The 27,058-nt window shown below is 38.4% G+C and overlaps 1 protein-coding gene across 3 annotated transcripts in view; it reads left to right on the top strand.

Annotated features, from left to right (window-relative positions):
* LOC109911416 (MAP3K12 binding inhibitory protein 1) overlaps positions 1–22,690 on the top strand; it is a 28,079-nt gene extending 5,389 nt beyond the window's left edge. For 2 of the 3 annotated variants that reach the window (XM_048599709.1, XM_020510721.2), the window contains exons 2-10: positions 6,543–6,665; positions 8,362–8,619; positions 8,739–8,835; positions 9,100–9,165; positions 13,527–13,679; positions 17,060–17,157; positions 20,737–20,778; positions 22,070–22,168; positions 22,270–22,690. In XM_048599709.1, coding sequence (XP_048455666.1) covers positions 6,543–6,665; positions 8,362–8,619; positions 8,739–8,835; positions 9,100–9,165; positions 13,527–13,679; positions 17,060–17,157; positions 20,737–20,778; positions 22,070–22,168; positions 22,270–22,287 — 954 coding nt within the window. In that variant the 3' untranslated portion in view covers positions 22,288–22,690. The remainder of the gene's footprint in view (positions 1–6,542; positions 6,666–8,361; positions 8,620–8,738; positions 8,836–9,099; positions 9,166–13,526; positions 13,680–17,059; positions 17,158–20,736; positions 20,779–22,069; positions 22,169–22,269) is intronic. The other variant, XM_048599710.1, reaches the window with a different exon arrangement.
* The last annotated feature ends 4,368 nt before the right edge of the window (positions 22,691–27,058 follow it).

Genomic DNA, 27,058 nt, shown 5'->3' with positions numbered 1-27,058 from the left:
GAGTAGTCTAATAAGGATAGCCTGGATAGGTTGAGCTTGTTTTCACTGGAGTTTAGAAAAGTTAGTGGCCACTTGAAATGTATAAGATCCTGATAAGGTGGATATGGAAAGGATTTTTCCACTTGTGAGTTAGTCCAGAAGTAGGCAGCACTCCTTCAAGGGTTGCCCTTTCAGGACAGAGATGAGGAGAATTTTGTTTTGAGGTTTGTATGACTTTGGAATGTTCTGCCTCAGAAAGCAGTGAAGGAAGGGGTTATTCATATATATAAGACAGGAGTGGATATATTCTTAGGTAGGGGAATCATTGGTTTTCAGGGGTAAATGGGAATATTGAATGGGGAATAGGCTCTCGGGATCAAATGGCCTACTTTTGCTCCTAATACATGTGAGAGGTGTTGCATGTTTGAGGTAACGTGTGAAATATTTCACCAAGAACATTGTTCCATGAGCAAAGCTTTGATTGCAGATAACAACTGTCAATGAAACAGTGCCAACGATCATCTTAGTGATCCAAACAAATCTGGGTTTTTTAATTTCCTATAAATTCCTTTCCGTGGCACTTGGATAAGGATGAATGGGATGAACAGTGCTGACATGAAGTGAGTAATATCAAATCATGTTCTTGTTTATAAGTTAAACTTCGATCTTATCTGTTCAGTTTGACCGACAATTCTGTGTTGTTTTCTTGTTTGTAGAGGAATAGGATTTTATTTGTATCTTTCTTGATGATCATTGATTGTTTAGTCAATGCCACTAAAATGCCTTAACTGGGAAGACTAGTCAGTTAGCAACAGATATAGACTGTTTGTAGCATTTTCAGAGTAACTGGTCATTTATTTCATTGTGGTAAGTTAATTTCCTTTCTCTTCATGTCAACAATGACTGAAGATTAACATCTTGCATTTATATTGTGCCAAATGTCCCAATATGCTCTCAGGAGCGTAATTAGACAGAAAAAGACAAAGTCAAAGAAAGAGATTATGACACTTTCCAAACTTTCTCACAATAGTCAGGGAGACTGGAGGAGATTGTTGAAGTAATTGGGGGTTGGGAGTGAGTGATGAGTGATATAATGGAGGGATTTGAACAGTGGTACGTGAAATTTAAAATAGAGGTGTTCTGACACCAGAAGCTTGTATTGAAAAGAAAGCATGTGGTGATGTGTAAATGAGACTTTGTCTTATTCACTCATGTGACCTGGGTGCCACTACCTGGATCAGCATTTATTGCCCATCCATAGTTGCCTTGGGAAAGGAAGTGGTGAACTGCCTTCTTGAAGTGCTGCAGTCCATGCGCTGTAGGTAAACCCACAATCTTGTTAGGGAGGGAATCCCGGGACTTTGGCCCAACAATACAGAAGGAATGGCAATATATTTCCAAGCCAGGATGGTGTGTGGCTTGGAGGGGAATTTGCAAGTGGTGGTGTTACCATGCATCTGCTGCCTTTGCCCTTCTGGATGGAAGTGGTTGTGGGTTTGGAAGATAATGTTGAAGGATCTTTGAATTTATTTATGCATCTTCTAGATGATGCATAATGCTGCTACTGAGCATTGGCGATGAAGGGAGTGGATGTTTGTGGATGAAGTGCCAAACAGCTGCTTTGACCTGGATGGTTTCAATCTTCTCGTGTTGTTGGAGCTGCACTCATCCAGGCAGGTGGGGAGTATTCCAATATACTCCTGACCAGTGCCTTTTAGATTGTGAACAGGCTTTGGGAGTCAGGAAGTGAGTTACCCACTGCAATATTCCTCGCCTCTAAACTGTTCTTGTAGGCATTGCATTTATATGACTTATACAGTTCAGTTCAGTTTCTGGTCATTGGTAACCCCTGGGATGTTGACATTGGACTATTGAATGCCAAAGGTGGTGGTTAGATTGTCTCTTATTGTGGCACAGATGTTACTTGCCACTATTTGGCCCAAGCCTGGATATTGACCAGGTCTTGATGCATTTGAACATGCATTGCTTCAGTATCTGAGGAGTAACGAATGGTGCTGAACATTGTGTTGTCCTTAGCAAACATCCCAACTACTGACCTAATGATGGAGTGAAGGTTGTTGATGAAGCAGCTGAAGATGGTTGGGCCTAGGACACTACCCTGAGGAACTCCTACAGAGATGCACTTGATGTAAATTAAATTGCTAGTAACAGACGTTGGAATTGGCTAATTTGTACAGAAGATGGAAGATGGGAGGCTGTGTTGGTGAGTTGTGATGTCCAGTGTGAATGTGAAAGGCCAGCATTTTTTTACGATATCCCATTAACACTTTGAACGCCTGTTAGTACGTTTTCTTGAAAGGTTGTCGTAATTTTTAGAGAGTCTGAGGAAGGTGATATCAGTAAACTATGTTCCACTTAGATCATGATTCTGTTTTTTCCTTTACTGTATCGGACTAAAGCTCACACTTTGAGCAATTTAAATGTGGAGACCTGGAGCCCTATACCTCCCCTGCCCAGGCACACACTCAAGTTCAGTGCTGTAAGATATTCAACAACTTCACAAAAGTGGTCTCAGCCCTACCTCTGAAATTCGGCTCTTGTCCATATTTGGATCAAGGATGTGAAGAGACTTAGAGCCAAGTGGCCATAGCAGAACCTGAACTGCGCATCAGTGAGCGTGTCACTGTGGGTAAGTGACACTCGATGGCACTGTCGATGACCCATTCTATCACCTTGCTGATGACTGAGAGTGGACTGATTTGCAGTAATTGGCTAGATTAGATTTGTTCTAGCTTCTGTGGGCAGGAGGCATTAAGACAGCTTTTCTCTTTATTGTGTAGATACCAGTGTATTGCTGTATTGGAACAGCTTGATTCAAAGTGCAGCTCCTTCTGGAACTCAGATGTTCAATCTGATTGCCAGGATGTTGTCAGGACCCATAGCCTTTTCTGTAGCCGTTGTGCTCAGCTGTTTCTCTATCATATGGAATGAATTGAATTCATTGAGAATTGCACATATGATGCTGGGCATAAGTGGAGGAGGCTGAGAAGGATCATCCATTTGGCACTTCTGGCTGAAGGTGCAGCTGATGTTTTAGCCTTGCCTTTTGCATTGATATGCTGAGGATAAGATGTTTGTTGTGATGATTCCTGTTACTTGTTTAATTGCATATCACAATTCATGACTGGATGTGCAAGGACTTTGTTCTGATTTGTTGGTTATGGAATCTCTAGGCTCTGGGAATAATATGCTATTTGTGCTGTCCAGCATGCAAGCAGCCCTATTCTACAGCTTCAACACTTACACTCCATTTAATTGAGCCAGAGTTGGTCCCCTGAAAACTTGACATTTGCTTTGTAGATGGTGGAAAGACTTCTGGGGAGTTAGGGAAGTAAACTACAGCAGAATACCCAGCCTCTTACTTGCTTTTGTTATCACAGTGTTGTATGGCTAGTCCAGTTAATTTCTAGTCAGTGGTGATGGTTAAGTTCTCAGTGTATGGAGATGATCATTGCTTGACATTTGAGGGGTGAAAATGACACTTGCCATTTTATTAACTCAGCTGGCATTTTATCCAGGCATGAACTACTTCCTATCCAAGAAGTATTGAATGGAATCATCAACAAATATTCCCACTTCTGACCTTCTGATGGAAAGAAAGCCATCGATGAAGCACTTGAATGTGGTTGGGACTATAACACTCTCTTGAGGACTCCCCCTCACTGATGTCCTGCGGCTGAAAGAAATGGGCCCCAACAACTATTTTTCTTTGCGGTTGTTAGGGCAATGCTCATTGGAAAATTTTCCACCTGATTCACATCAACCTCACTTTTACCAGAGCTGTTTGCTGCTACATTTGCACCGTTCAGTTCAGACACTGATTTAAAATAACACCAACTGCTAATCTGCTGAAGCCCCTCCTCCAAAGCTAGCCCATGATCTTGAAGGCGCAAGTCAGTTTTCTGATGGAATACTTTCCATTTGTCTGAATGAGTGCAGTTCCAGCAACGCTGAAGGAGATTCACGTTAGCCAGGATAAAGCAGCCCACATCCACAAATGTTCACTCCCTGCACCACTGACGCACAGTAGAAGAGATATGTGTCATCTACGAAATGTGCTGTAGAAATTCACCAAGGCTTCTTTCTGAGTACCTTGCTGCACTTGACATTTGGGGTTGAAGATCCATGCGAATCCCATCAACTACAACTTCTTCTCCAAACAACTCACCATCCTGACTTGGAAATATATTGCCATTTGTTCACTCCCTCCCTAATTGCACTGTGAGTGTACCAACAGGAGGTTTACAAGAATGATCGGGATGAAGGACTTATCATATGAGGAGCAGTTGAGGACTTTGGGTTTGTACTTTAGTGGAGTTTAGAAGAGGTGGAGATCTTATTGAAACTTACAGAATACTGAAAATCCCGGATAGAGTGGATGTGGAGAAGATGGTTCCACTACCCTTTAGAGCTCAGCTGGGGAGGAATTTCTTCAGCCAGACGATGGTTAATCTGTGGAACTCATTGCCACAGAAGGCTGTAGAGGCTAAGTCACTGAGTGTACTTAAGACAGAAGTAGATAAATAGGTTCTTGATTAGTAAGGGGAGCAACGTATTAGGGGGCTAAGGCAGGAGAAAGGTCGAGAAACGTATCAGCCATGATCGAATGGCGGAGTAGACTTAATGGGCTGAATGCCTAATTCTCCTCCTATGTCTTATGATCTTAGACCCAAATGGACTGTAGCCTTTCAAGAAGTCAGCTGATCATCGCCTTCTCCAGGTCAGTTAGAGATGGGCAGTAAATGCCTGCAACCCCTGAAAGAGTTTATTGGTAAATGAGTGTTTTTAAAAAACCTAATCAAGCAGGTCTCCTATCTGATGTTCATATCATAGATTGTATCCTCAGGCACTTAGCACTGTTGCAATTATTCTGATCCTGCTAGGGACCATTAGCGTTTGAAGAAGAAATCTGAATGTCCATGAACTAACTGACAAAACTATGCCACAAGATTTCACAAAGTAAGCACCACTTTTTAACACATAGCTTATAAAGACTTGGATTGCAAATGCAATTTAAGTATTTACTTCGTCTAAGAGACCTAGAATCTTTAAAATCCCTGGAAGCAGGCCATTCGCCCCTCAAGTCCACACCGATCCTCTGAAGAGCAGCCCAACCAAGACCCAGCTCCCAACCTATCCCTGTAAACCCTGCATTTCCCATGGCCAATCTACCTAGATTGCACGTCTTTGGACTGTGTGGGAGGAAACCAGAGCACCCGAAGGAAACCCACACAGACATGGAGAATGTGCACACTCCACACAAATGGTCACCTGAGGTGGGAATCGAACCTGGGTCCTCTTATGAAACCTTGAAGATTCTTTTGAGGCCTACTGTCATCCAGTGTGGAGTGATGAGAGGTGTTGAACAAATTAGTTGCTAATGATTCTACTGTTATCTCTAAGCTGTCAGCATTACAAAATTAAGGAATATCTTTACAAGGTAGAAATAGTGTTAAAAATGGACAAAGATGTTACATAAAACTGCTTACATGTAAGCCTAATTTATCATTGCTACTTCCATAAATAAGTCATTAACAAATAAATATTCAAGTTTGAGTGACCTATAATGGTTGGAATGTTCTCCAGAGCAAATGCCTGAGGTAAATGCTTGTGTGCAGTTTTGGTCTCCTTTTCTGAAGAAGGATGCTCTGGCTCTTGAGGGAGTTCAGCATAAGTTTACCAGACTGATTTTAGGGATAGCGGGACTGATGTATGAGGAGAGATTGGCTAGGTTAGAATTGTTTTCACTGGAGTTCAGACGAATAACGGGGGGATCTCATAGAGACTTATAAAATTCTGACAGGACTAGACAGCGTAGATGTTCCCGATGGTGGGTGTGTCCAGAACCAGGCATCACAGTCTGATAATTCGGGGTAGACCATTTAGGACTGAGATGAGACATTTCTTCACCCAAAGAGTGGTGAGCTTGTGGAATTCATCACCACAGGAAGTAGTTGATGCTAAAACATTGAATGTATTCAAGAGGCGGCTAGATGTAGCCCTTGGTGAAAATGGGATCAAAGTTATGGAGAGAAAACAGGATTAGGCTATCGAGTTGGATGATCAGCCATGATCGTGATGAATGGCGGAGCAGGCTCAAAGAACCGAATGGCCTCCTCCTGCTCCTATCTTCTTTGTTTCTATAAACGGTGTGTGTGTGTGTGTGTGTGTGTGTGTGTGTGTGTTTCTCCTTCTCTGCAGAAACATGCCATAGGGAAATTACAGAAATTTTATGAATTGTTGTAGTAAAAGCAATGTGTTCAATGCACTGATGCAAAAGTAGTGATCGATTCTGATCTGGAAATATAGTGCAATAAATAACTTGTTGCAACACCAGCATTTGTCAGTGCTTTCTTTGCTGGCATATTGAAGTGTAGAATAACTTTGCTCCCACATTTTGAAATGATCAATTTATTGATGGCAGTTAAATTTGCAATGGTCAATTAACTCAGTTTATATGACTTGCAAGTAAGTCAGTGCTGTCTGATGTTGGAAACCAGTGATTTTTAAAAAATTTGTTATATGATTTTCTATTCTTAAAGCTTAATGTTGGAGGTGATGTTCTAAACATTACTATTGATCTACGTAAGCTTCAGAGTCTGCCAGCACATCTCAACCCAGGGCACCTTAGTAGCTTACTCCAGCAACATATCCTTGATTTACAGGTAAGTATAAATATAAGTTTGATTTTTAAGAAAATTGTTCTCTATATTAAGGCTATCTGAAAGTAACTAAATTAACTTAAATTGAGCTCTGTGTATGGCATGACTAAATTACAAGCTGCTGTTGCCACATATCTGGAAATAAATTCCTATATTCTTTGCTTGTATTGTGTATGAGGCAGACCAGAGCATGGTTTGTTATTGAAATTGGAACAGGACATGATACCCATCTGAAGTAGTGGTAAAGTAGTGATGTGCAGCTGCAAAATCAGAAATCTAGGGGGAGGCGATCGCCGAGTGGTAATATTGCTGGATTGTTAATCCAGAGACTCAAGTATTGTTCTGGGGATCTTGGTTCGAATCCGGCCAAAGCTGATGGTAGAATTTGAATTCAATAAATCACTGGAAAAATCCATCTGGTTCAACAATTCCCTATACGGAAGGAAACTGCCACCCTTGCCTGGACTGGCCTACACATCGCTCTAGACATGGTTGACTCTTAACTGGGCAATTAGGAATAGGCAATAAATGCCGGCCTGGCCAGTGATGCCCTCATCCCATGAATGAATTAAAAAACATATCAGAGGGTGAATACAGAGATCTTTCTGGATTGAGGCTGAGAGCAAAGACTTCTTGCAGCAACAGCTGTTATATCATTAATCATCAAAATAGTGCATTGTAAGCTCCCTATCTTCATTTTTCACCTTTTGGAATTGCATGTCCAATAAATGAAAGGCTGAGATTTGTAACAAATGTCTATTGCAGATCTGAAATAAAAATAGCAAAAGCTAGCTAAACTGAGCAGGTCAGGCAGCATCTGTGGAGAGAGAAACAGAGTCAACACTTTAAGTCCAATATGACTCAGCATCTTCCAAAATTTCAGTTCTCTAGTATCTGTGGAACTTTGCATTTAGTTTCTTGCAAGTGGTATTCGGGGTAAGCAAATGCTTGTAAAGTTTTGCTTCCATTGTTCGATCAGAAATGGTGTCAACTGAATGTTTTGTTTTGTATTTGCTGTGCCTCTGGAGTTCTTAGGATGTTCAGAACAGGCTCAAACTCATTGAAGGGAGTCATCTAATGATTAATTTTCTGTGAAGCTGTTCAAATGAGCAGGGTTTCTTGGGCTTAAAATGACACTGACCAAGCTATGGAAGTATGAAGCAATGTCAACACTGGCAGATTTGCTATTCCTGTCCTTGAGCCAATTGAGTCTGTGCTAGTGCATGGCATTGTTAATAATTTAAGCAACTAAACTGGCTCATTGAGGTGGGATGGGTTAGAGGAGAAAACGCATTACTTATATTGGGATTTTTCACACAATGCTCCAAATAATTCTGTGAAAATCAGGGTCCCATGGTTAGGGAGATCTTGCTAAAGATATAGAAGAAAGTATATTGGCAATTTGTGATGGGAAACTGTCCGATTCTGGCTGGTTAAACAGCGGCAAATTCAATTGATTCTTGAGCTTTGACACTACTCATAAGTTTTAAAGTTCCATCAATTGGATGCATCCTTACAGGACAAGAAAATGTTTGAACCATATGGGGCAACAGAAGCCTGGTGTATTTAACAATATCTTATGAGATTGGTGTTGGAAATAGCTCGTGTCAAAACATCCGAGCTGAATGTAAAAATGGAATTGATTGTGTATCAATTAAAGTAAAACGCCAATATAGTTTACTAACATTTTTATTGTTAGTGTGTTTCAGATAAATTGAAATTATTGATGAGAAAAGACATTTCTGGAATCGGAAGCACAGGAGAGACTATGCTGCCTACAAAACCTGATAATTATTCCAATTTAGCAATGACTGGCCATAAGCAAATTTCAAGTAAACCAATTAATCTAAAAACAAAAGTATTCCTAAATGACGCTCAAAACAAGTCTGAAGGACAAGACGAACCAAATAGCCAAACTGATACAGAATTGGTTCAAATCAAGGCAAACAGAGATGAAGTAAGATGTAGTTACATTTTCCGAAAGTCTCTCGGTTTTAATTCTTTGAATATCGTTTGCTTATTTTAGAGTAAATAGTGTATTGAAACTGTTTACCATGCAATTTTATTCTCTGGCAGATTGAAAGAAGAATTTCAGCATTCATGGAGAGAAAGCAGGCAGAGATCAATGAAAATAACATCCGTGAATTCTGCAATGTTATTAATTGTAATCAAGGTTAGTTTTTAAGATGTACTGCAGAGACCAAGGTACCAATATATATTAATTTTTAAGATGTATTAAACACTAGTGAGATTAGAAATATTAACCTGTCCACTTGATTCTCCATTACCATGTAGTAAAACATATCTAATAATATATATTCGAAGATTTTTTTTTGAGTCAACTTTTGTGCCTGTTTCATTTAATTTGAAATTTGAGAAGTATCTTTCCTGATTTCTTTTTACAATTAATCTCTGGAATAAATCTGTGTTGAACTAGAAAACAGCTGTGCTAGAACAGATGCAGTCTTCACACCACACCCTGGTTTCAAAAGTCATATAAAAGGTATGCCGATTTCATACTCTATAAAGGTATTTATTTTTCCAATATCTCCTTGAAGCTAGGGATTTATGTTTGTTCATCTATCAGCATAAGAAGGTTGAAATGTATTTTCAGTATGCTTGTATTTTTAAGTGAATATACACCTTGGGTATGTTTGACCTTGTGAAAATTTTGAATATATCTCATCACTACACTGCAGCTGAAATTGTGAGGACTTCATATCACTCATAGACTTGTGTTTAAATGTAGTAGATTTTTGAAATTGTCACTATTTTGAGTACATCTGTCACTATTGAGTTTTCTCTTGTGTGTATTAAGTCAGCCAGAGTAACTTTATAAGAGTCAAATTTCTGCCCGCACTGGCATAGAATGTAGATCACAGTGACAGGCCATTTTCCCAAACTAGGTCATGTGCTGGTATTTGTACTTCAGAGGAGTTACCTCCTACTATTTTCATGTAACTCGACTAGCATGGCCTACTATTCCTTCCTCCCTTGTGTTTTATGCAGCTTCTTCTTCAATGCATTTGTACTATATGTTTTAACTACTCCTTCTGGTATTATATTCCATGCTGTCTGCACTTGCTAAGTTAAAATGATTTCTCCTGAATTCCCTATTAGGTTTGTTAGTTGCTAAATATTGTATAAGAACTTTAGTTTTGGGCTTTTTCATTACGGGGAACATCTTCCTGACATCTGCCCAAACAATGCTTTTAATAATATTTAAAGAAATCCATCAGATCACACCTCTCTTTTTGTTTTATTGGGTACAAATAAAGTCCTATTTTGAAATTATTTGAGAAATGTGTTGTATAATCACCCTCATTTAAACAAGTTTTGAATCAAGAATTGGAAGAGGGAAACAGGCTGAAACACACAATCTTAGAAAATGCCTTTGGCTATTAAAGTCTAAATTTGTTTGCTTTCGTTATCCAAGAAAGAAGAAAGCCACGGTGATCATGGGCTGAATTTTCAAAGGAGGGGCAATTACAGTCAAATTGCTACATCATTCCTTTTCATATATTAAGAATGAGCTCTGCATTTTTTTGTAGGAAATTTCAATCACAATTTGGAGGGTATCTTAAATCCAAAAGGTATCTTTTAGTGCAAGATAGTCAGGGGAAATGAAACCAAGTCCCCTTTTCACAGCAGCAGTTGCCATATTCTGTGATTTTTTTTTTTTAAACATCCAGCAGCAGAAAGAGACACTTTAACTACTCGTTGTGGACGTGTACGAATGAAGTTAGGGTGCTGAGTTCATAGGGTGCCAAAGTATGATGGGGAGTACAGTTTTGTCAGGGAGAGGATAGTGGATGCCCTGTCTGTAAGGGGAACGGTGTCAAGTCCTGCGGGGCAGGGGAGGGTGAATATCAGGGAAGAGAGCATGATGTCAAGTCATAGCCTTGGGGTAAGGAGGGTTTATGAGGCATCTGGGAGATATTGAATTGGGTGCATGTGTATTAAGTTTGGGGTAAGTTTAATAATTACCTAGGAGTTAGACTAGGTTTATAATGTTTAACTATTTCTAACTACTAACTGTAATGGAACTCACCATTTTATCCAATTTTAAATGGATTCTATGGGAGGGTTCCAGGTGCAAGGAAATTGCCTATCGGAAACTTCAATTTCCCATGCAGTTCCTTTAGAGTCTGTTACACCAGGGTGTCCACAAGGTCCTGCACAACTCCTATCTATGTTGTAGAAACTACTTTTAGGCTGTTGGAAAATCCGACTCAATGTTTCAACTTGTTCCAGTAGGTCTTTATAATTGGTATCTTGAATCCAATAATTTGTTTTAACAATTGTATCTTCAGTATTAGTGTCTTCTTTTGAATACAGCTTGCTCTAAATTGTAGGCAGATCTTCAAATTTATCTTATTCAGCAATCTAAACAAAATCAAAATTATTATTTGTCCTTCTGAAGCAACTAAATAATTGATTAATCTAATATTGCTTCAAATTGACTGGAAATGTAAGCATCGCAAAGAACTTAAGTCCTTTGTAGATCTCATCATTATTTTGTACTTAATGCTTTCTACCTTCAATTCCTCCTTAACATCCTAGTAAAAAGTGCAGACTTGGAGCCATCCTCATTAATTTTGTTACCTGCCCAAAATTTTCCTGTTGATTCTGAGACATTACCTTTCTCGATCTTCCACCTGATTTTGTACTTCTATACACTTCAATAAATGCTGTTTGAACGTGACCTGTGCCAGAAAATCTGCATCTGTTGCGCATCCTTTGTTACCAGTTGGAGTTGCTTTTCAATCAAGTGACTTGTTAGGCTGCTTCAGAGACTAATGAGTTATATTTTACATTATGGAGCTTGAGTCATAAGTAATCTAATCTGGGCAAGAGTGGCAGAGTTCCTTCTGTGAACAAGTTTGACTTTTTCATCTGACGACTTCCATCATCTTTCCTTTCCTTTTGTTCTTGGTTTTTACCTGTTATATTTGTGGTCAAGCGACCACGAGCCCAAAGTTGGACATTCTAAATTGACCCACAGTTGGAGAACCAAGGCCTGACAGAAAATTGGCTGAGCTAAATTAAACAGCAGCTAGTGTCTATTAGTTATAGAGAACAGTGGAAACTAAAATCAAAGAGATACAAAGGTTCAAGAGGAACCTGTTACAGCCACCCTGAGTGTTGTGTATTAGAGAAATGTTGACCAGATGTTCTAGCATCCTGACAGCCCGAGTATGTGCACTTTACACCTCGTGGCATGGCAACAGTGTGAAGCGTGTTGACACAACTCCATTGGATGATTTGAACTCAGCTCATGATTCCATTAGTCAAAGACGACAAAACATTTTGGAAGGTCGGGAAGAAGGGGAGATAAGAACACACACCTGGATACCAGACCCTCAGTGAAGACTGAGTGAAAAATGGCCCAGCAGTGGAGCTCCAACCACCTGGAGAGAGAAAATCCACCTAATTCCTGAGAGACCCTGCTTCGTGGAAGAGAGCCAGCCCAATATCAGAAAAAAGGAGATTCCGAAAGCCCAGCTTAAACATGTGGATTGTTGTGGGTAATCACCTTTCGCAGACAGATAGAGCTAGATAGAGAATAAATATTGTGAGAATTTGGGAAATGCTCACATAGTCTTTTAATAAGGAATGTTTTGTTAATAAAATTGAATTGAAATGCAAACCAAGTTCTATCTCACTTTGTCCACCTCACTGACAAGCTAATGTGTTTTAAATACATAAACTAGTCAAAGTGTCCAAAGCACGGATGACAGATTATATTCCTTTGCAGAACTTAATCATGTTGAGATTCTAGTGCATAACCTCTGGGTTGCTGGCCCCATACTATAACCAATAAAGTGCTTCTGTATCCAAAAAAGCCTTGTTAATTGCAGTTTGGCAAGATCTCCAGTCATCATTAGATCAACATATAAGTTTATTTATGTTTGGATATCAGAGTTAAGCTATTATTTTCATTAATAGAGTTTTTAGGAGTAAGGGGGAGATACACTAACCAGGTCTATTGTCTAATTTCCCCCATTCCTGTTAGAAGTGTATCCCATTTGGTCCAGTTGCAGTACAGATAAATAATCATTTAGAATTACTGCAAAAGAACATTTTGTGAAAGCTTTTTGTCTTGCACTTACCAGGCCAACCTGCAAAAAGTGTGATGCACTTGCGCTTACTGAATGCTGCATGTATTAACAGAGCAGACCATGTTATTTACAGATGGAAAGAACTTGTATCTGCACCTTGCCAATCTCGGCTGAACAAAATAGACGACAGGGATGACCAGAGATTGGCTAAGGACAGTGCTTTGACCAATCAGAGTCACCCTGCCTGGTTTAAATTTAAACAAGCATGACAGTTAACTATAAGTCATCATTTAACTCATGTTTTTCAAGGCAATGTCTCTACCAAACCAGAGTCCTCTTGCCAACCAATCAGCATGCTTTTCTCATATAACATAAAAATGTTGTTTTCCTTTACATTGGTGTTCTTGTGAATTGTCACATTGAGTGCACAATGAAAAGCTTTGACAAAATGTCATTCCTTTTTCAGCATTACAGATGCTTAAGCAAACAATGTTGTAAAAATTGTGATGAGTTTGCTGAATCAATAATTATGCATTATTATTCCTGTGTAGCCTGCAGGACTATAACTTGAGTATGAGGAATGGTCGTGCTTTTGGTAATCCAGAGAAATAATATCAGTTTGCACGAAATGATGTAACATTGCATTCTGTAGATAATTATTGTTGAGTTTTGAAGTCATTTTGAAGTGATCATTGTAGATTATTTAAGTGGTTGCTGTTTTGTGAAAGCTGTCATTTATAGCAAAGGAGCAAAAAAAACCTATACACCTTCCTTATATTTTTCAAAATCGTTTTTATTGCAGTTTCAAGAGTTGTGAATACATATGGGCCTCAGACAAGGACTGAAGGTGTGGAAGCATCTCTGCAAAAACGTGAAACTGTGACACAAAATTGTGGTAACCCTGCTGTTGAAGAGAGGCTTCAAAATATGGAGATCCACTTGAAGCTTCCAACAGGTGTAGTTCATTTTGTATCCTTTCCTAAGGCTAACTTAATAAAGAGTACAGAGGAATGATTGTAAAATAATCTAACTAAATTGATATGCTGGCATAAATTGCAAGGGGAATATTTGTTTGGTCCCTTTAGTACTACGAATAAAACTCTGAGATTGGAATAGTATTAGAGTCAGTTCTATTTTGTTTTTGTTTACCATTGTTCGTTGCCAGATGTTTTACCCTCTAATGTTCTGAAATTGGAACTTCTTCATAAATACCTTGTATACATTGTGACTATACCAGGACAAATTGTAGCTTAGCTTATGAGCATTTCATAAGACCGTAAAATTTAAGTTTATACTTATTAAACAAATATTAGCGCAACCTGAAAATAAAATTTCTTGTGCAGGTTCAGTATCCATTATTCATACGTCTGAAAAACAAAAAGCCGTAAAACCCAAAGGTCTTTTTGTAAGTAGATCTGAATGAACCTGTAGACACGTTGAGTTTGTGTCCTTCGGAAAAATTTTTGCTTGGCCCGCACAAACCCAAATGAACTATAAAGCAAAACTTTTATCCAAAGGGCCCAAACTCAGGACCTGTAGACGCACTGAGTTCAGCCCTTTGGTAAAAGAAACTTCACTTTTGGGTTCATTCAGGTCTGTTCAGATTAAGTGAAGGGCCCAAACAGACTAAATGGACTATCTGAAAACTGGTTCAGATAAAGGATTCCTGATCTAGGTATTGATTATGGTGAGGGATTCTACCATCTGTGAGGAAAATCTGCATAAGTTCTAACTATACTGGACCATTTATCTTTTTGTTGGTACTTGACTCTTCATATACACTTGCATATGCATTTAAACACCTCTCCTTTTTATAGTGAATTATAATTGCTTTTCCATGTGCATATTAAGTATGTATATACTTATCTATAATTGTCAGCCTCTTAAATGTATTCAGCATCTTATTATGAACTTTTTTTGTCACTTTGGGAGCCAAAGTGTTAATGCAAATCACAGATGAACAAACAGGGAACAAACCGTTCAAATTAGTTAGCTGGCAAAAAGACACCACTAAATACTTATGGAAGACTCGGTTGAAATGAACATACAGGTACAGGAAAATCTATTTGAAAAAGTGATCTAATTAAATCAATAACTTTTTTTTAGGAAAGATAGTTCTGCTTTTTTTATCTTGGCAATTTTTCACATTCAAAGTAAGGAGATATATAATTTTGATTTTATTTACATGTATCTCACAATAACAATTATTTTTAAGTCATCTTCTAAGCAACTTGAATACTTCAGTAAAGTTGTATATTAATGTCTGAGCCTCTCACACCTACATCTTGGCTTAATATTTTCGCCCAGAGCTGTAACTCGTCAACTCAACTGAAGGCAGGTCCTGCAATCTGAGCATGAGCAAAGTTTCCCTGGATGCATCAGTGGCACTTAAAAATTGAACTGGCAGAAAATGTCAGGCCAGACAGTGCAACGGGAAAAAAAACTCAGCCAGTGTCCATTAGCATCTGAGAATGTTTAAAATGCTATCACTGCCAATTCTTCTCTTTCCAGCTGCTTTTATTTGTTTTTTATAGTCACACTTCTGAGATTCCAATAATCTTAAATTTTAAGAATCCCTCTGTAATCTCTTTGTTGTAAATAGCCCTAGTTCCTTCTTTCCTGCCTGCATTCATCCCATCACCGTCTTCTACATTCAATACCAAACTTTTTGGACTGTCCAGATGTTTTTACCCTTGTTTTCCTCCTTTAATGCTTCAGCTGTTTGCACCATCTAACTTTTAGCATCTGTTTGCTGATGCTTTTTTCCTATTTCCATTACTGAATGACGCGTTTGCAAAAGCTGTCTATACATCGAGTATACAGTACAGAAGAGGCCCTTGGAACCATTGAGTCTGCACTGACAAAGCAACCTACACTAGTCCCACTTAGCAGCACTTGGCCCACAGCCTTGAATGTTATGACATTTGAAGTGCTCATCCAAGTACTTTTTTTAAAGGTTGTATGGTTTCCCACCTCAGCTACCCTCTCAGGCAGTGCATTTCAGGGCCCAATCACCCCTCGGTGATTTTTATTTTTTGTCCTCAAATCCCCTCTAAATCTCCTGCCTTTCATCTTTAAAATTATACCCAACTAAGGGGCACAGCTGTTTTCTATCTGTCTTGTTCATGCCCTCATACATTTCAATCAGGTCTCCTCTCAGCTTTCTCTGCTGTTTTTCTAAAAAAAATCTAGCCTCTCTTCATAGCTACAGGCAACATTCTAGTGAATCTCCTCTCTACCCCCTCCAGTGCATTCACTTCCTTCCTATAATGCAGTGACAGGAACTGCGCACAGTACTGCAGCTGTGGCCTAATCAAGTTTTTTGAACATAACAAAACCTCCATGCTTTTTATAATCTATATGATGTCTGATAAAGATGTGTCCTGTATACCTCCTTAACTACCCTATTAACTTGTCTTGCCGCCTTCAGAGATCTGTTTCTGTTTTTGTTTCTTCTTTCCAGCATCTGCAATTCTTTAGGTCTTTTTTGTTACATGAATGCCTCCATCTCCCTTGTTTGATTACAGAGTGTATTGCTGTACAGTAATTTTCAATCATTAACAGGATTTCCTCTGACTGTAAGTTTTAACCATCTTTTTACAAATTTGCTCACACTATTTTCTTGCCATCAGTCTCCCCCGTTATTTTCCTTCCTGTGTTCTGCTCCTTTGTTTTTTGTACAATTAGTGAAGTTGATTGTGCTTCCTGGAGATTCCCCCCACCCCTCCCCCAGTGCATCTTGCTAGCTTAAAAGCTTTGTCAGCTCAATAATTATCCTTTTTTGCAAGGTGAGGGTCGCATCCCAATTCGCGAGGAGCCAAATCTCCTGTACCAGAACTTACGAAAAGGAACCAATCTTTACCACACTAGCACGTTAGCCACACATTAATTGTCCTGATCTGTCTGCTCCTGTTGGCAGTTTGCACATGGCTAGGAGGATAATCCTGTAAGTATTACCCTTGAGGCCCTGCTTTTTAATTTAGAACCAAACCCCTAATAGTCTTTCACCCAAAACTCCTTCCTGTTCTAATCAAGATTATTTGTTTCAAATTGGACTATAACAACAGGATTTACCTCCTCCCATCTGCGCCACCCTCTCTTACAAGTTCATCGCTAGCTCCACAAGGTTTCCCAGGTGAGCAACACAGTGACTCTTGCTAATTATTGAGAGTTGGTTCTCACCATGGTACTGTTTCTGTTCCATGAACTTTGAATTTCATTAATGCTCAAAGCTTGAAAGATTAAATAAATTTAGAGGATCTAATTTTTTTTTAATATTTCATTAAGTACCTTTTTAATCAATAGAAATCATATTTTTGTTTATATTATTTATAGATGGTCCAGTTCCGATTGATATTTATCAAAGGATCAAGAGGCTGGAGGATAGAATTCTTCATTTGGAAGGACTTTCTCCAGAATATTTTCAACATGTGGTGGGTTTATCAGCCTCATTGCCTAAAGTATCATGTTTTTAAGGTTAATTGTAAGCTTATAGAATTTTGCAGCATTGAAAGGTACCATGGGATCCATGGTATCTGTGTTAGCTTTCCGAAAGAGCTAGCTCCTTAATTCCATTCCCAAGTCTTTCCTAATACTTATCTTTAACAAGAACTGTGTGTTTGCTTTGTAAATAACACAACTTCACTGTCAAATGTTTTTATGGATTCTACTTCCATCACTACTTCCTGTCTGGCATTCTACATCACAATAAAGGGGAAGGAAATTTAACCACTTTCTTTGCTCTTTTGTCACCTTTTAAATGTGTAACTAAGAACTGGGCTAGCCTGAAAAAAATGTCAGATTTTTTAATTAAGGCAGCAAAGGTGCTCAGGATAACTGGAAAACTTCCCTGCTGTTCTTTGAAAATTGTGATGATTTACCATGTTGTATGCCTGAATGTCAGGACTAGACGGGGATGTTTATAAGCTCTTTCAAACAGCAGGGAAAATTAAAAAAACCTCATCCAAAATATACCGTTAAAACAATGTTTTACTCCAGAACAAACAAAGTTGCTGGAAAAGCTCAACAGGTCTGGCAGCATCTGTGAAGAAAATAAATCAGAGTTAATGTTTTGGGTCCAGCGACCCTTCCTCAGAACCCAAACCCGAAACATTAACTCTGATTTTTTCTTCACAGATGCTGCCAGACCTGCTAAGCTTTTCCAGCAACTTTATGTTTGTTCCTGATTTACAGCATCCGCAGTTCTTTCGGTTTTTATTTTAAAATGTTTTACTCAACCCTTGTACTGAATAACTATAAGGTTGCTTCATTCTTGCACCCTGTACTAATCTGGGATACACATAATGTGGACCTGATAACTTTTATATTTTCAGGACTGCCAGCTGTTTACATACTATTCCTTTATCTTGTTTTATCATAACAAAACCTGCTATATTCCTTCTTTACTTTTAAGTTGGCAATGTTGCCTTGTTTATTGAAAACATAGAAAGTACTCAAATTGTACCTCATGCATTCGCTTGGAGTTCAACAACAAGATCTCCTTTTCAGTCCCTAGTCAGCCTCACCCTTCCACAGACCATATTTATATGTATGCAAAAGGCTTTGTTTTTGGTTCTTCGATGCTCTTGACTGCATTTTGAGCTCTATATTCTTAACTTTTCTTCTTCCCATTTTAACCTCAATACATTGACTCACTTTAGATTAAGCTTGTAACTTATTCCCTTTAAAGAATACTAATTATGCTATGAACTTTACTTCAGTCCAAATGCTCTTGCTGCAATGCACAATTCTTGCCTCAAGTCTTTAGAGACCATACTTAAAGTCTTAACTTTACTTCCCTTATGTTATTTTCAGTACATTATTTTAATAGCCCTGTCTTTCTCAGTTAAACTCTAGATACAGGCTCACCAATGTCCTGCAAGTACTTAAGCTAACCTTTCTACTTTTGTATTAAATTCTGCTTGCAATAAATGATAGCATTCTATTCATTTTCCTAATTACTTGCTATAACGGCTTACTAACTTCTTACAATGTCATTGTAAGGGATGTCATTGCTTTTCTCCTTTGTGGAATGTACAGTTCACAAGTTGAACCATTTCTCTTCAACTTCCCATTGTTCAAATGCTGTTTTGTGACTAATCTTTTGTTTCCAGTCCACCTGAGCAAAATGCCTTTTCAACTCTGTGAAGTTAGTGATCATTCAGAAGAATATCTTTCATCCTTCTTTTTGTCCTTTTCCATTATTAATCTTAATTTAATTAACATGATATTATGATCACTTCCCCAAATACTTTCCCATCTTTAAACTGTATTTAATTCCCAGCACTAAAATCAATATTGCTTCCTTCCTTGTTTGGCTGGAAACATTTGATTAATAAAGTTCTTTGATATATATTTCAGGAGTTTGTCCTGCTCTTTGCCTGATAATAAATTTGGCAGAGTCACGCATGGCTTCCATTGCTAGCCCTGAGCAGTCATTTTCCCCCCTCACCGCAAACTATATCCAAAACGAAATCCCTGTGAGAAAGCAGTACAGCAATAGGGGACTCCTACATACCTGCCTTCCTCTGCTCTGTCTGGTAATTATCCATCCCCTTTCTGCCTGTTCAGTCTTTACCTACATTGTTAACGCCTCACTGAACATGCCGTCCATGACAATCTTAGCATTGCGGATGTTTCACAGCAAGTCCACCCATTCCTCAAAATGCAGTTTACTAGCAGCTGCAGCTGGACACACTTCCTGCATATTTGGTCGCCAGGGTCATGATTCGCCCAGTAGCATAAGAGGAGCATATCACAGATGTGAGCTCCATTGCCATGACTCACTTTAGATTAAGCTTGTACTTATTCCCTTTAAAGAATACTAATTATGCTATGAACTTTACTTCAGTCCAAATGCTCTTGCTGCAATGCACAATTCTTGCCTCAAGTCTTTAGAGACCATACTTAAAGTCTTAACTTTACTTCCCTTATGTTATTTTCAGTACATTATTTTAACAGCCCTGTCTTTCTCAGTTAAACTCTAGATACAGGCTCACCAATGTCCTGCAAGTACTTAAGCTAACCTTTCTACTTTTGTATTAAATTCTGCTTGCAATAAATGATAGCATTCTATTCATTTTCCTAATTACTTGCTATAACGGCTTATTAACTTCTTACAATTCCTATACAAGGACTCCTAGATTCCTCTGCATCTCAGAGCTTTGCGGTGTCTCAATATTTAGATAATTTTTTTATTCTTCTTGCCAAAAACATGCAGTGCACATTTTCCATCTTTGAATTTGTTTTGCCAAATCTTTGCCCACTCTCATAACTTCTTTGTAATATCTTCTTTGTAACCTCCTTTCAACATCTTCATAACTTACTGTCCTACCTATCTTTATGTCATCAGCAAATTTGGCCACCATACCTTCTGTCTCTTGTTTAAATCATTTTACGTAAATCGTTAATGGCTGAGTTCCCAGCATTGACCCCTGTGGCACACCACCGTTACATCCTGCTAACCTGAAAAGAACTAATTATACGTATTACTCTCTGCTTTCTGTTAGGCAGCCAATCTTTTGTCCATGATGATATGTTCCGTACAACATAAACTCTTATTTTCCATTTTTGATTAACTCAAATTTCTCATTTAGTTCATTACCTGAGTTGGTCAGTATCATTTCACCCTGTATACACATTAAATATCCTGCTACAAATCCTGCAAGGCAATAAGTTATTTTCGTTTCACACAAATATTGTCACGGTCGGAGGGATGTTTGGAGCTTATACTTACGAAACCCTCTTTAATAAATGATGCATTTAGACTATATCACAGCCTATATTAATTTTCCTGATAATTTGTGGGGGGGCTAAGAGTAGAAAAATGCTTTATTCAAATTATTTTGTTTTCATGGCATTAAAAATTTCAGCTGCTGGAAGTGTTTAGCTGGTATGATTCTGATTTTGCAATTTCTTCATGGTTTATTTCACATTATCAGTGATTATCACTAAAATGTGTGTTTTCTTAAATGAAACCAAGCTTGTAATGCACAAACTGATATCTTTTTCAGAATTTTCCAAGCAAAAGGCGTAAAGTTCATGAAACAATGCAGGTATGTTTTTTGCATTGATAGTCAATATTTTATACAATATAGTCTGAGGTCTTGGATATGTGATCATTTAATGATATTATAGTTATAGTACTTCCATATGAGGTGACAGGGAAATTTTTGTCAGTTTCCCTTCTTCATTTTCCTTTTCTTTTCAATCTTAGCAGACAAATGGTGACAAAAATCTGGGCTGCTGTTTTTGACTGGACGCACCACCTCCTGTTTATCTTAAACACCAATTTGAAAAACATGGAAAGCATATATTCTTTACTGAATCAATGGCTTTTCAATTCCTGTATACTGCATTTATTTTTGGTGTTAATGTGGGTGCCTAATTAGGCATAATCCACTGTTAATGCAGATATCTGCTTGCACTACAGGTGGCTTATACAAAGTATGTCAGAAAATAGCTTTTAAAGTTGAATACAAAAACTCAGTTACAATTTAATAATTAAAAGTATTTGCTTGTATTCTTCCCTCTTTTCAATCATTTCAATTTACAGCAAAGTGTGCAAATAGTTTAGTACTTAGATTTGAATATGTATGCTTTAGACTCTGCAAAGTGTCAACAAGCTAAATGTGTGGTTCCTAGTTACGTTACAGTGAAGGTAGAGCAATTTTCAGTCCACTATAAAAGTAAAATTAATATAATTCTTTCTTACTCTTTTATTTTACATACTTCATGTCGTTCTTCATCTCCCCTTCTTTAACATCATCTTGCCATTCTACTTTTTGCTGGACAATGAGAAAAGGAACTGATTGAAGTACCAGCATTGTCGTCTGTCAGCACTGGATTATCCAGTACTGTCTAGTGGATAGACAAATTTACTCTATCCCCTCCTGTCCCTTTACAATAACTCAAAAAGTGCCATTACTGAAGTATTGATGTGAATGCTTTCTTAATATGCTGCAGTGTCACCACTACTGATCAATGCTAACCTGTTTCCTTTGACGTTAAGTGCACATAACTTGCTATAATTAACAGATGAGTAGCAAACAATCTTGTTTGTCGATCTTGGGGAGCAAGAGAACCTGAACAATCTAATTAAAATAAGTCAGATGATTTTAATGCCTAAATGTCCTACCTTGTTGCTGCATCAAGTTCAGCTTGGTACCTGAATGCTAAAGCAAATAAACAGAGCTCACATTATGTAAAAGGCTGCTAAATGTGGCTGCGTTTTTTTCATTTGAAATGTTTGTGTTGCATCATGCTGCTTCTAAATGAGAAGCATAATTATAGTTGTTTATCCCAGTGTATTGCACATTTAAATACTTTAAATTATTTGTGTTGCAGGGCTACAGTCTGATAGAAATTGATGAGAAGATTAATGCGCTGAAGGCAGTTCTGTTGCAGAAAGCAAATGACCAGACTCTACCAACAGAAGCTGACAAGGTGTCTATTTAATGTCACTTTTCTTTTACTGGGCTTTATAATTTGACTTTAAAATCAGCCAAGTTAGTCAATTACTAATTTTTGAAAAATTTTTGTTTCAGAAAATGAAAACCTGCTGAAGTGACGTAATTAACATTCAGATGCTGCTGTCTGAAATCCATATTCTGGATTGAAAATGTCAGTTTGGCTCCTATAAAGTTGTTTCCTAGTTCTAGTTCTCAGATAAATGGGAAAAGCAGCCATTACTCTTCAAAAGTTGTCAGAACAGTGGAGACTTAGAAATATATGTATCCCAATATTCAGAATAAACAGAACTTGTGCTATGACAGGATGTGTATTATATTGTTTTGTACAAAATTTTGGATTTTGGCATCAGATTGTTTTAATGTTAAATGTATCAAATGCTGACCAAACAAGTGACTTGAGTAAATCATATTTTAAGCATTCATTGTTCATGTAACTATTGCATGTTAATTTTGTGTATGCGCAACAATGATGCAATAAAAGTTTTGATAATGTTCATATTAATTTTTAAATTTTACTTTGTAAATGATTGTTTCCCTACACCACCTTCTGAAGATATAAAATGCCAATCTTGAGAAATGTGCAATATTAACAGGCTTGGTTTAAAAAAAGCTGTGAACTTTTGCATATGGAGAGATGCTGGAATTAGACCTGTGCTTCAGAATTAAACTCGCCCTAAGTAATATGTTTCATTACAGCTTCAGCATGAGGTCTACCCAATAATGTGCAAAATTGTCCATGCACGTTTCATTCACAAAAAGCAGGACAAAACCAGGCCAGTTACTGCCTGATCTGTTTACTCTTAATCATCAGTAAAGTGAAGGAAGGTTTCATTGACAGTGTTGTAAAGTCTCACTCATTGAACTAAAACCTGGTCACTGGCTCTCCATTTGGATTCTGGCAGGGCTATCTTGCTCCTGAACTCATTATACTTTTGATCCAAACACATGCAAAAGAGTTGAACTTGACATGATTTTAACAGTGATAGTGCAGGAATGGCAGTATATTTATAAGACAAGATGGTGAGTGGCTTGCAAAAGAACTTGCATGTGGTGCTATTTCAGTATATCTGCTGCCCTTTTCCTAGATGGAAGTGGTTATGGGTTTGGAAGGTGCTATCTAAGGAGCTTTGGTGATTTTCTACAAAGTGTCTTGTAGATAGTACACGCTATTGTAACTGAGTGTCAGTGTTGGAGGGAGTGGATGATTGTGCATGAGACACCAATCAAGTGGGCTGCTTTGTCCTGGATGGTGTCAAGCTTCTTCAGTGTTGTGGGAGTTATATTCATCCAGGCAAGTGGGGAGTATTCTGTCAAACCCCTGACTTGTCTTTGGGGAGTCAGGAGGTGAGTTACTTGCTGTGGTATTCCTCATCTCCGATCTGCTCTTGTATCCACTGAATTTATATGGCTAGTCCAGTTCTATTTCTGGTTAATGGTAACCTCCAGGATTTTGATAGTGGGAATTCATTGATGGTAATGCTATTTAATGTTGAGTGGCAGTTGTTAGATTGTCTCATATTGAAAATGGTCATTCCCTGGCAGTTTTGTGATGGGAATGTTTATTTTCTCCTTTTCAGCCCAAGCCTGGGTATTTTCGTGGTATCATTGTTTTAGGACATGGACTACTTCAGTAACTGAGGAGTCGCAAATGGTGCTGAACATTGAGCAATCATCGGCAAATATCCCCATTTCTGACCTTATGATGGCGGGAAGGTCATTGATAAAGATGTTGAAGATGGTTAGACCTAGGGCACTACCCTGACTAACTCCTGCAGAGATGCCCTGGAGCTGAGATGACTGACCTCCAATAACCACAACCATCTTCTGATGTGCCAGGTATGACTCCCACCAGTGGAGAGTTTGCCCCCGATTCCCATTGACTCCGGTTTTGTTAGGCCTCCTTGATGCTACATTCAATTAACTGTGACCTTAATATCAAGGGCTGTCTCTCTTGCCTCACCTCTGAAATTTAGTTCTTTCCTCCATGTTTGAACCAAGGCTGTAATGAGGTCAGGAGCTGAGTGGCCCTGGCAGAACCCAAACTGGGTGTCACTAAGCAGGTTATTGCTGAGCTTTGTGTGTATGTACAGGACATACCTAGACAATTTTCCCCATTATCATATGGATCCCAATGTCATAACTGTACTGGAAGAATTTGGCTAGGCATGCGACAAGTTCTGGAGCACAAGTCTTCACTACTATTGCTGGAATGTTGTCAAGCCCCATAGCCTTTGCAGTACCGTGCCTCCAACCATTTCTTGATATCATGTGGAATGAATTGAATTGGCTGAAGACTGGTATCTTTGATACAGGAGGCAGTCAATGGATCATTCGCTTGGCACTTTTGGCTGAAGATTGTTACAAATGCTTCAGCGCGCTATCCTTTTGCTGGGCTCTTCCATCATTGAGGATGTGGATATTTTTGGAGCTCATACCTCCAGTACATTGTTTAATTCTCCACCACTATTCACGATTGTGCAGAGCTTAGATCTGATTTGTTGGTTGTGGCCTCACTTAGCTCTGTCTATTGTTTGCTGCTTATGCTGTTTGGCACACAAGTCGTCCTGTTTGGTAGCTTCACCAGATTGACACCTTATTTTCAGGAATGCCTAGGACTGCTACTGACATGCCCTCCTGCATTCTCCATTGAGCAAGGCTGGATTCACTGACTTGATGGTAATGATAGAGTGGGGGATATGCTGTGCCATAAGGATGTGGATTGTGTTTGAATGATTCTACAGTTGTTGATGGTCCACAGTGTCTCATGGTTTTTCTAGTCTTGAGTTGCTAGACCTCTTTGAAGTCTGAACCGTTTTGGACTTTTTCTCCACAAGGACTGTGCGGCGGTCAGTCTTGCTGATATTGTCATGGACAGATGCATCTACAGCCGGCAGATTGGTGAACATGAGGGCAAGTATGTTTTTCCACCTCATTTATTCCCTCAGCACCTGCTGCAGACCCAGCCTAGCATCAATGTCCTTTAACACCCAACCAGCTCAATCAGTACTGCTGCCACTTTTGGTGGGAGACATAAAAATCCCCCACCCAGAGTAGCCCTTGTTGTTCAACATGGAGGAGCACAGTGTCATCAGCCAAGAGAGGATGGTACATGTTAGTCAGCAGGGGGTTTGTTTGCTGATGTCTGACCTGATACCATGAGACTTCATGGTGTCTGGAATCCATGCTGAGGACTCCCAGGGCGTTTGGGAATGGGTATATTTATCAATATGATGTGTCAGTGACTGTCTAACATACAGATATATCTGTGTGAAAACAATCAGTTGAGTGAGTCAACAATATTTACCAATTAAAATTGCATAAGATACTTGCAAAAGACCTCTGCTGTCAACTCAAAGTAGCTGAATATGTAAAGTGTAATCAAGACTTTATTTAAGAAATGTATAAAAATTAAAAATGGTAACACAACTAATTGTTACATATCTACAATCTTGTTTTGAAGTTGATGTCTGACTGCAGTTTTTTTTTAAAGGAGCTTGAACCTTGAGTATCTGGGCTTCTGAGATGCCTGAGACTTCCCAGAAGTCTCACTGTGCTCAAAGGTTGTCTTAAGGTTATAGAATTTTGTAACTCCAAGCGTGTAGCAACAATCTGTTCTAAAAGAAAATGATCAACATTTCATAGAATCATAATACAATCCCTACAGTGTGGAAGCAGGCCCTTCGGCCCAACCAGTCCACACCAACCCTCGGAGCATCCCACCCAGACCCATCCCTCTATAACATTCTCAGACTGCCTCCTTTACTAGGTCTAATGAATATAGTTACAGATGAGGTTAGGATGAGGGTTTTTACCTTTTTAAAAGAAGCAAAACTGAGCATTCACGGTATTCTGTAGTTGGATGGTTGTAAGTCTTATCTCTTCATTGTCTTCTTGAAAACATAGCATGAAGTCAAAACTTGAGGTGAGTTTTTTGAAAAATGTGATTTACTAAAGCAAGTGAATACTTCTTTATGTGGCAAATGAAACTTTGAAGTTTGAAATTATTTCATCTTCATGTGTTGTCAGTATTCTACATGGGGTAAACTATATTTGAATTATTTATATTCATCTTCAAATTTGAAGTAGAAATTCAGGGCTTATCAAATTTGGATGATTTGCTAAATGTTTAAGATCTGAGTTCAGTATTTTAATTAAATCAGAATGTTTCAGTCATGTTCAGTACTGCTGCAGAAAAATAGCAGCAAGACTAAGCGATTTGGTCCTTCGAACCTCTTTCACTATTCAGTAAAATCGTCGCTTTTTGTCTTAAGTTCCCATCCATCTTGCCATACCTTGATCCTCTTAAAAATGTTATCAGCCCATGTTGTATATGCTCCATGATTGAATATCTGGTGTCCTCTGGGGTAGAGAAAATCTAAAGATTCACAACACTGAACAAATTTTTCAACCGTGATCTAAATACCTGAATTATTATACTGAGACTGAACTAGCCAAAGAAAACACCTGCGCTGATATATCTCTAAGAATTTTATGTTTCAATGAGATTGCTTCTCGTTCTTCTAAATTCTAGGAAATATCGGCCAACTTAATTCAATCCTCTTCAGAATTGTCTCTTCATCTGGAATCGGTCTAGTAAACCATTCATTGCACGTCTTTCAAGATAGGTATGTCTCCTTTTGCAGAAGGAGATATAAACTGCATATACTACTCGAGATGTGGTCACATTTCTACTCCAATTTCTTTGTAACGAAGGCAAACATATTATTACAACCAGGTGAAGAGTGATGAATTGGCATCCCTCTGTTCAGCCTCCTTAGTTGATTGCAACAAATGTTTGTTCTGTTTAGAACTAGACTATACCTCTTTCCAATTAAAGTATAGTTAACAATGTTTACAGTAAGCA

Source organism: Rhincodon typus, chromosome 8 (assembly GCF_021869965.1).
Source record: "Rhincodon typus isolate 14 chromosome 8, sRhiTyp1.1, whole genome shotgun sequence".
NCBI lineage: Eukaryota > Metazoa > Chordata > Chondrichthyes > Orectolobiformes > Rhincodontidae > Rhincodon > Rhincodon typus.
The sequence above is the reverse complement of the archived record's forward strand: the minus strand, read 5'-3'. Positions and strand labels throughout refer to the sequence as shown.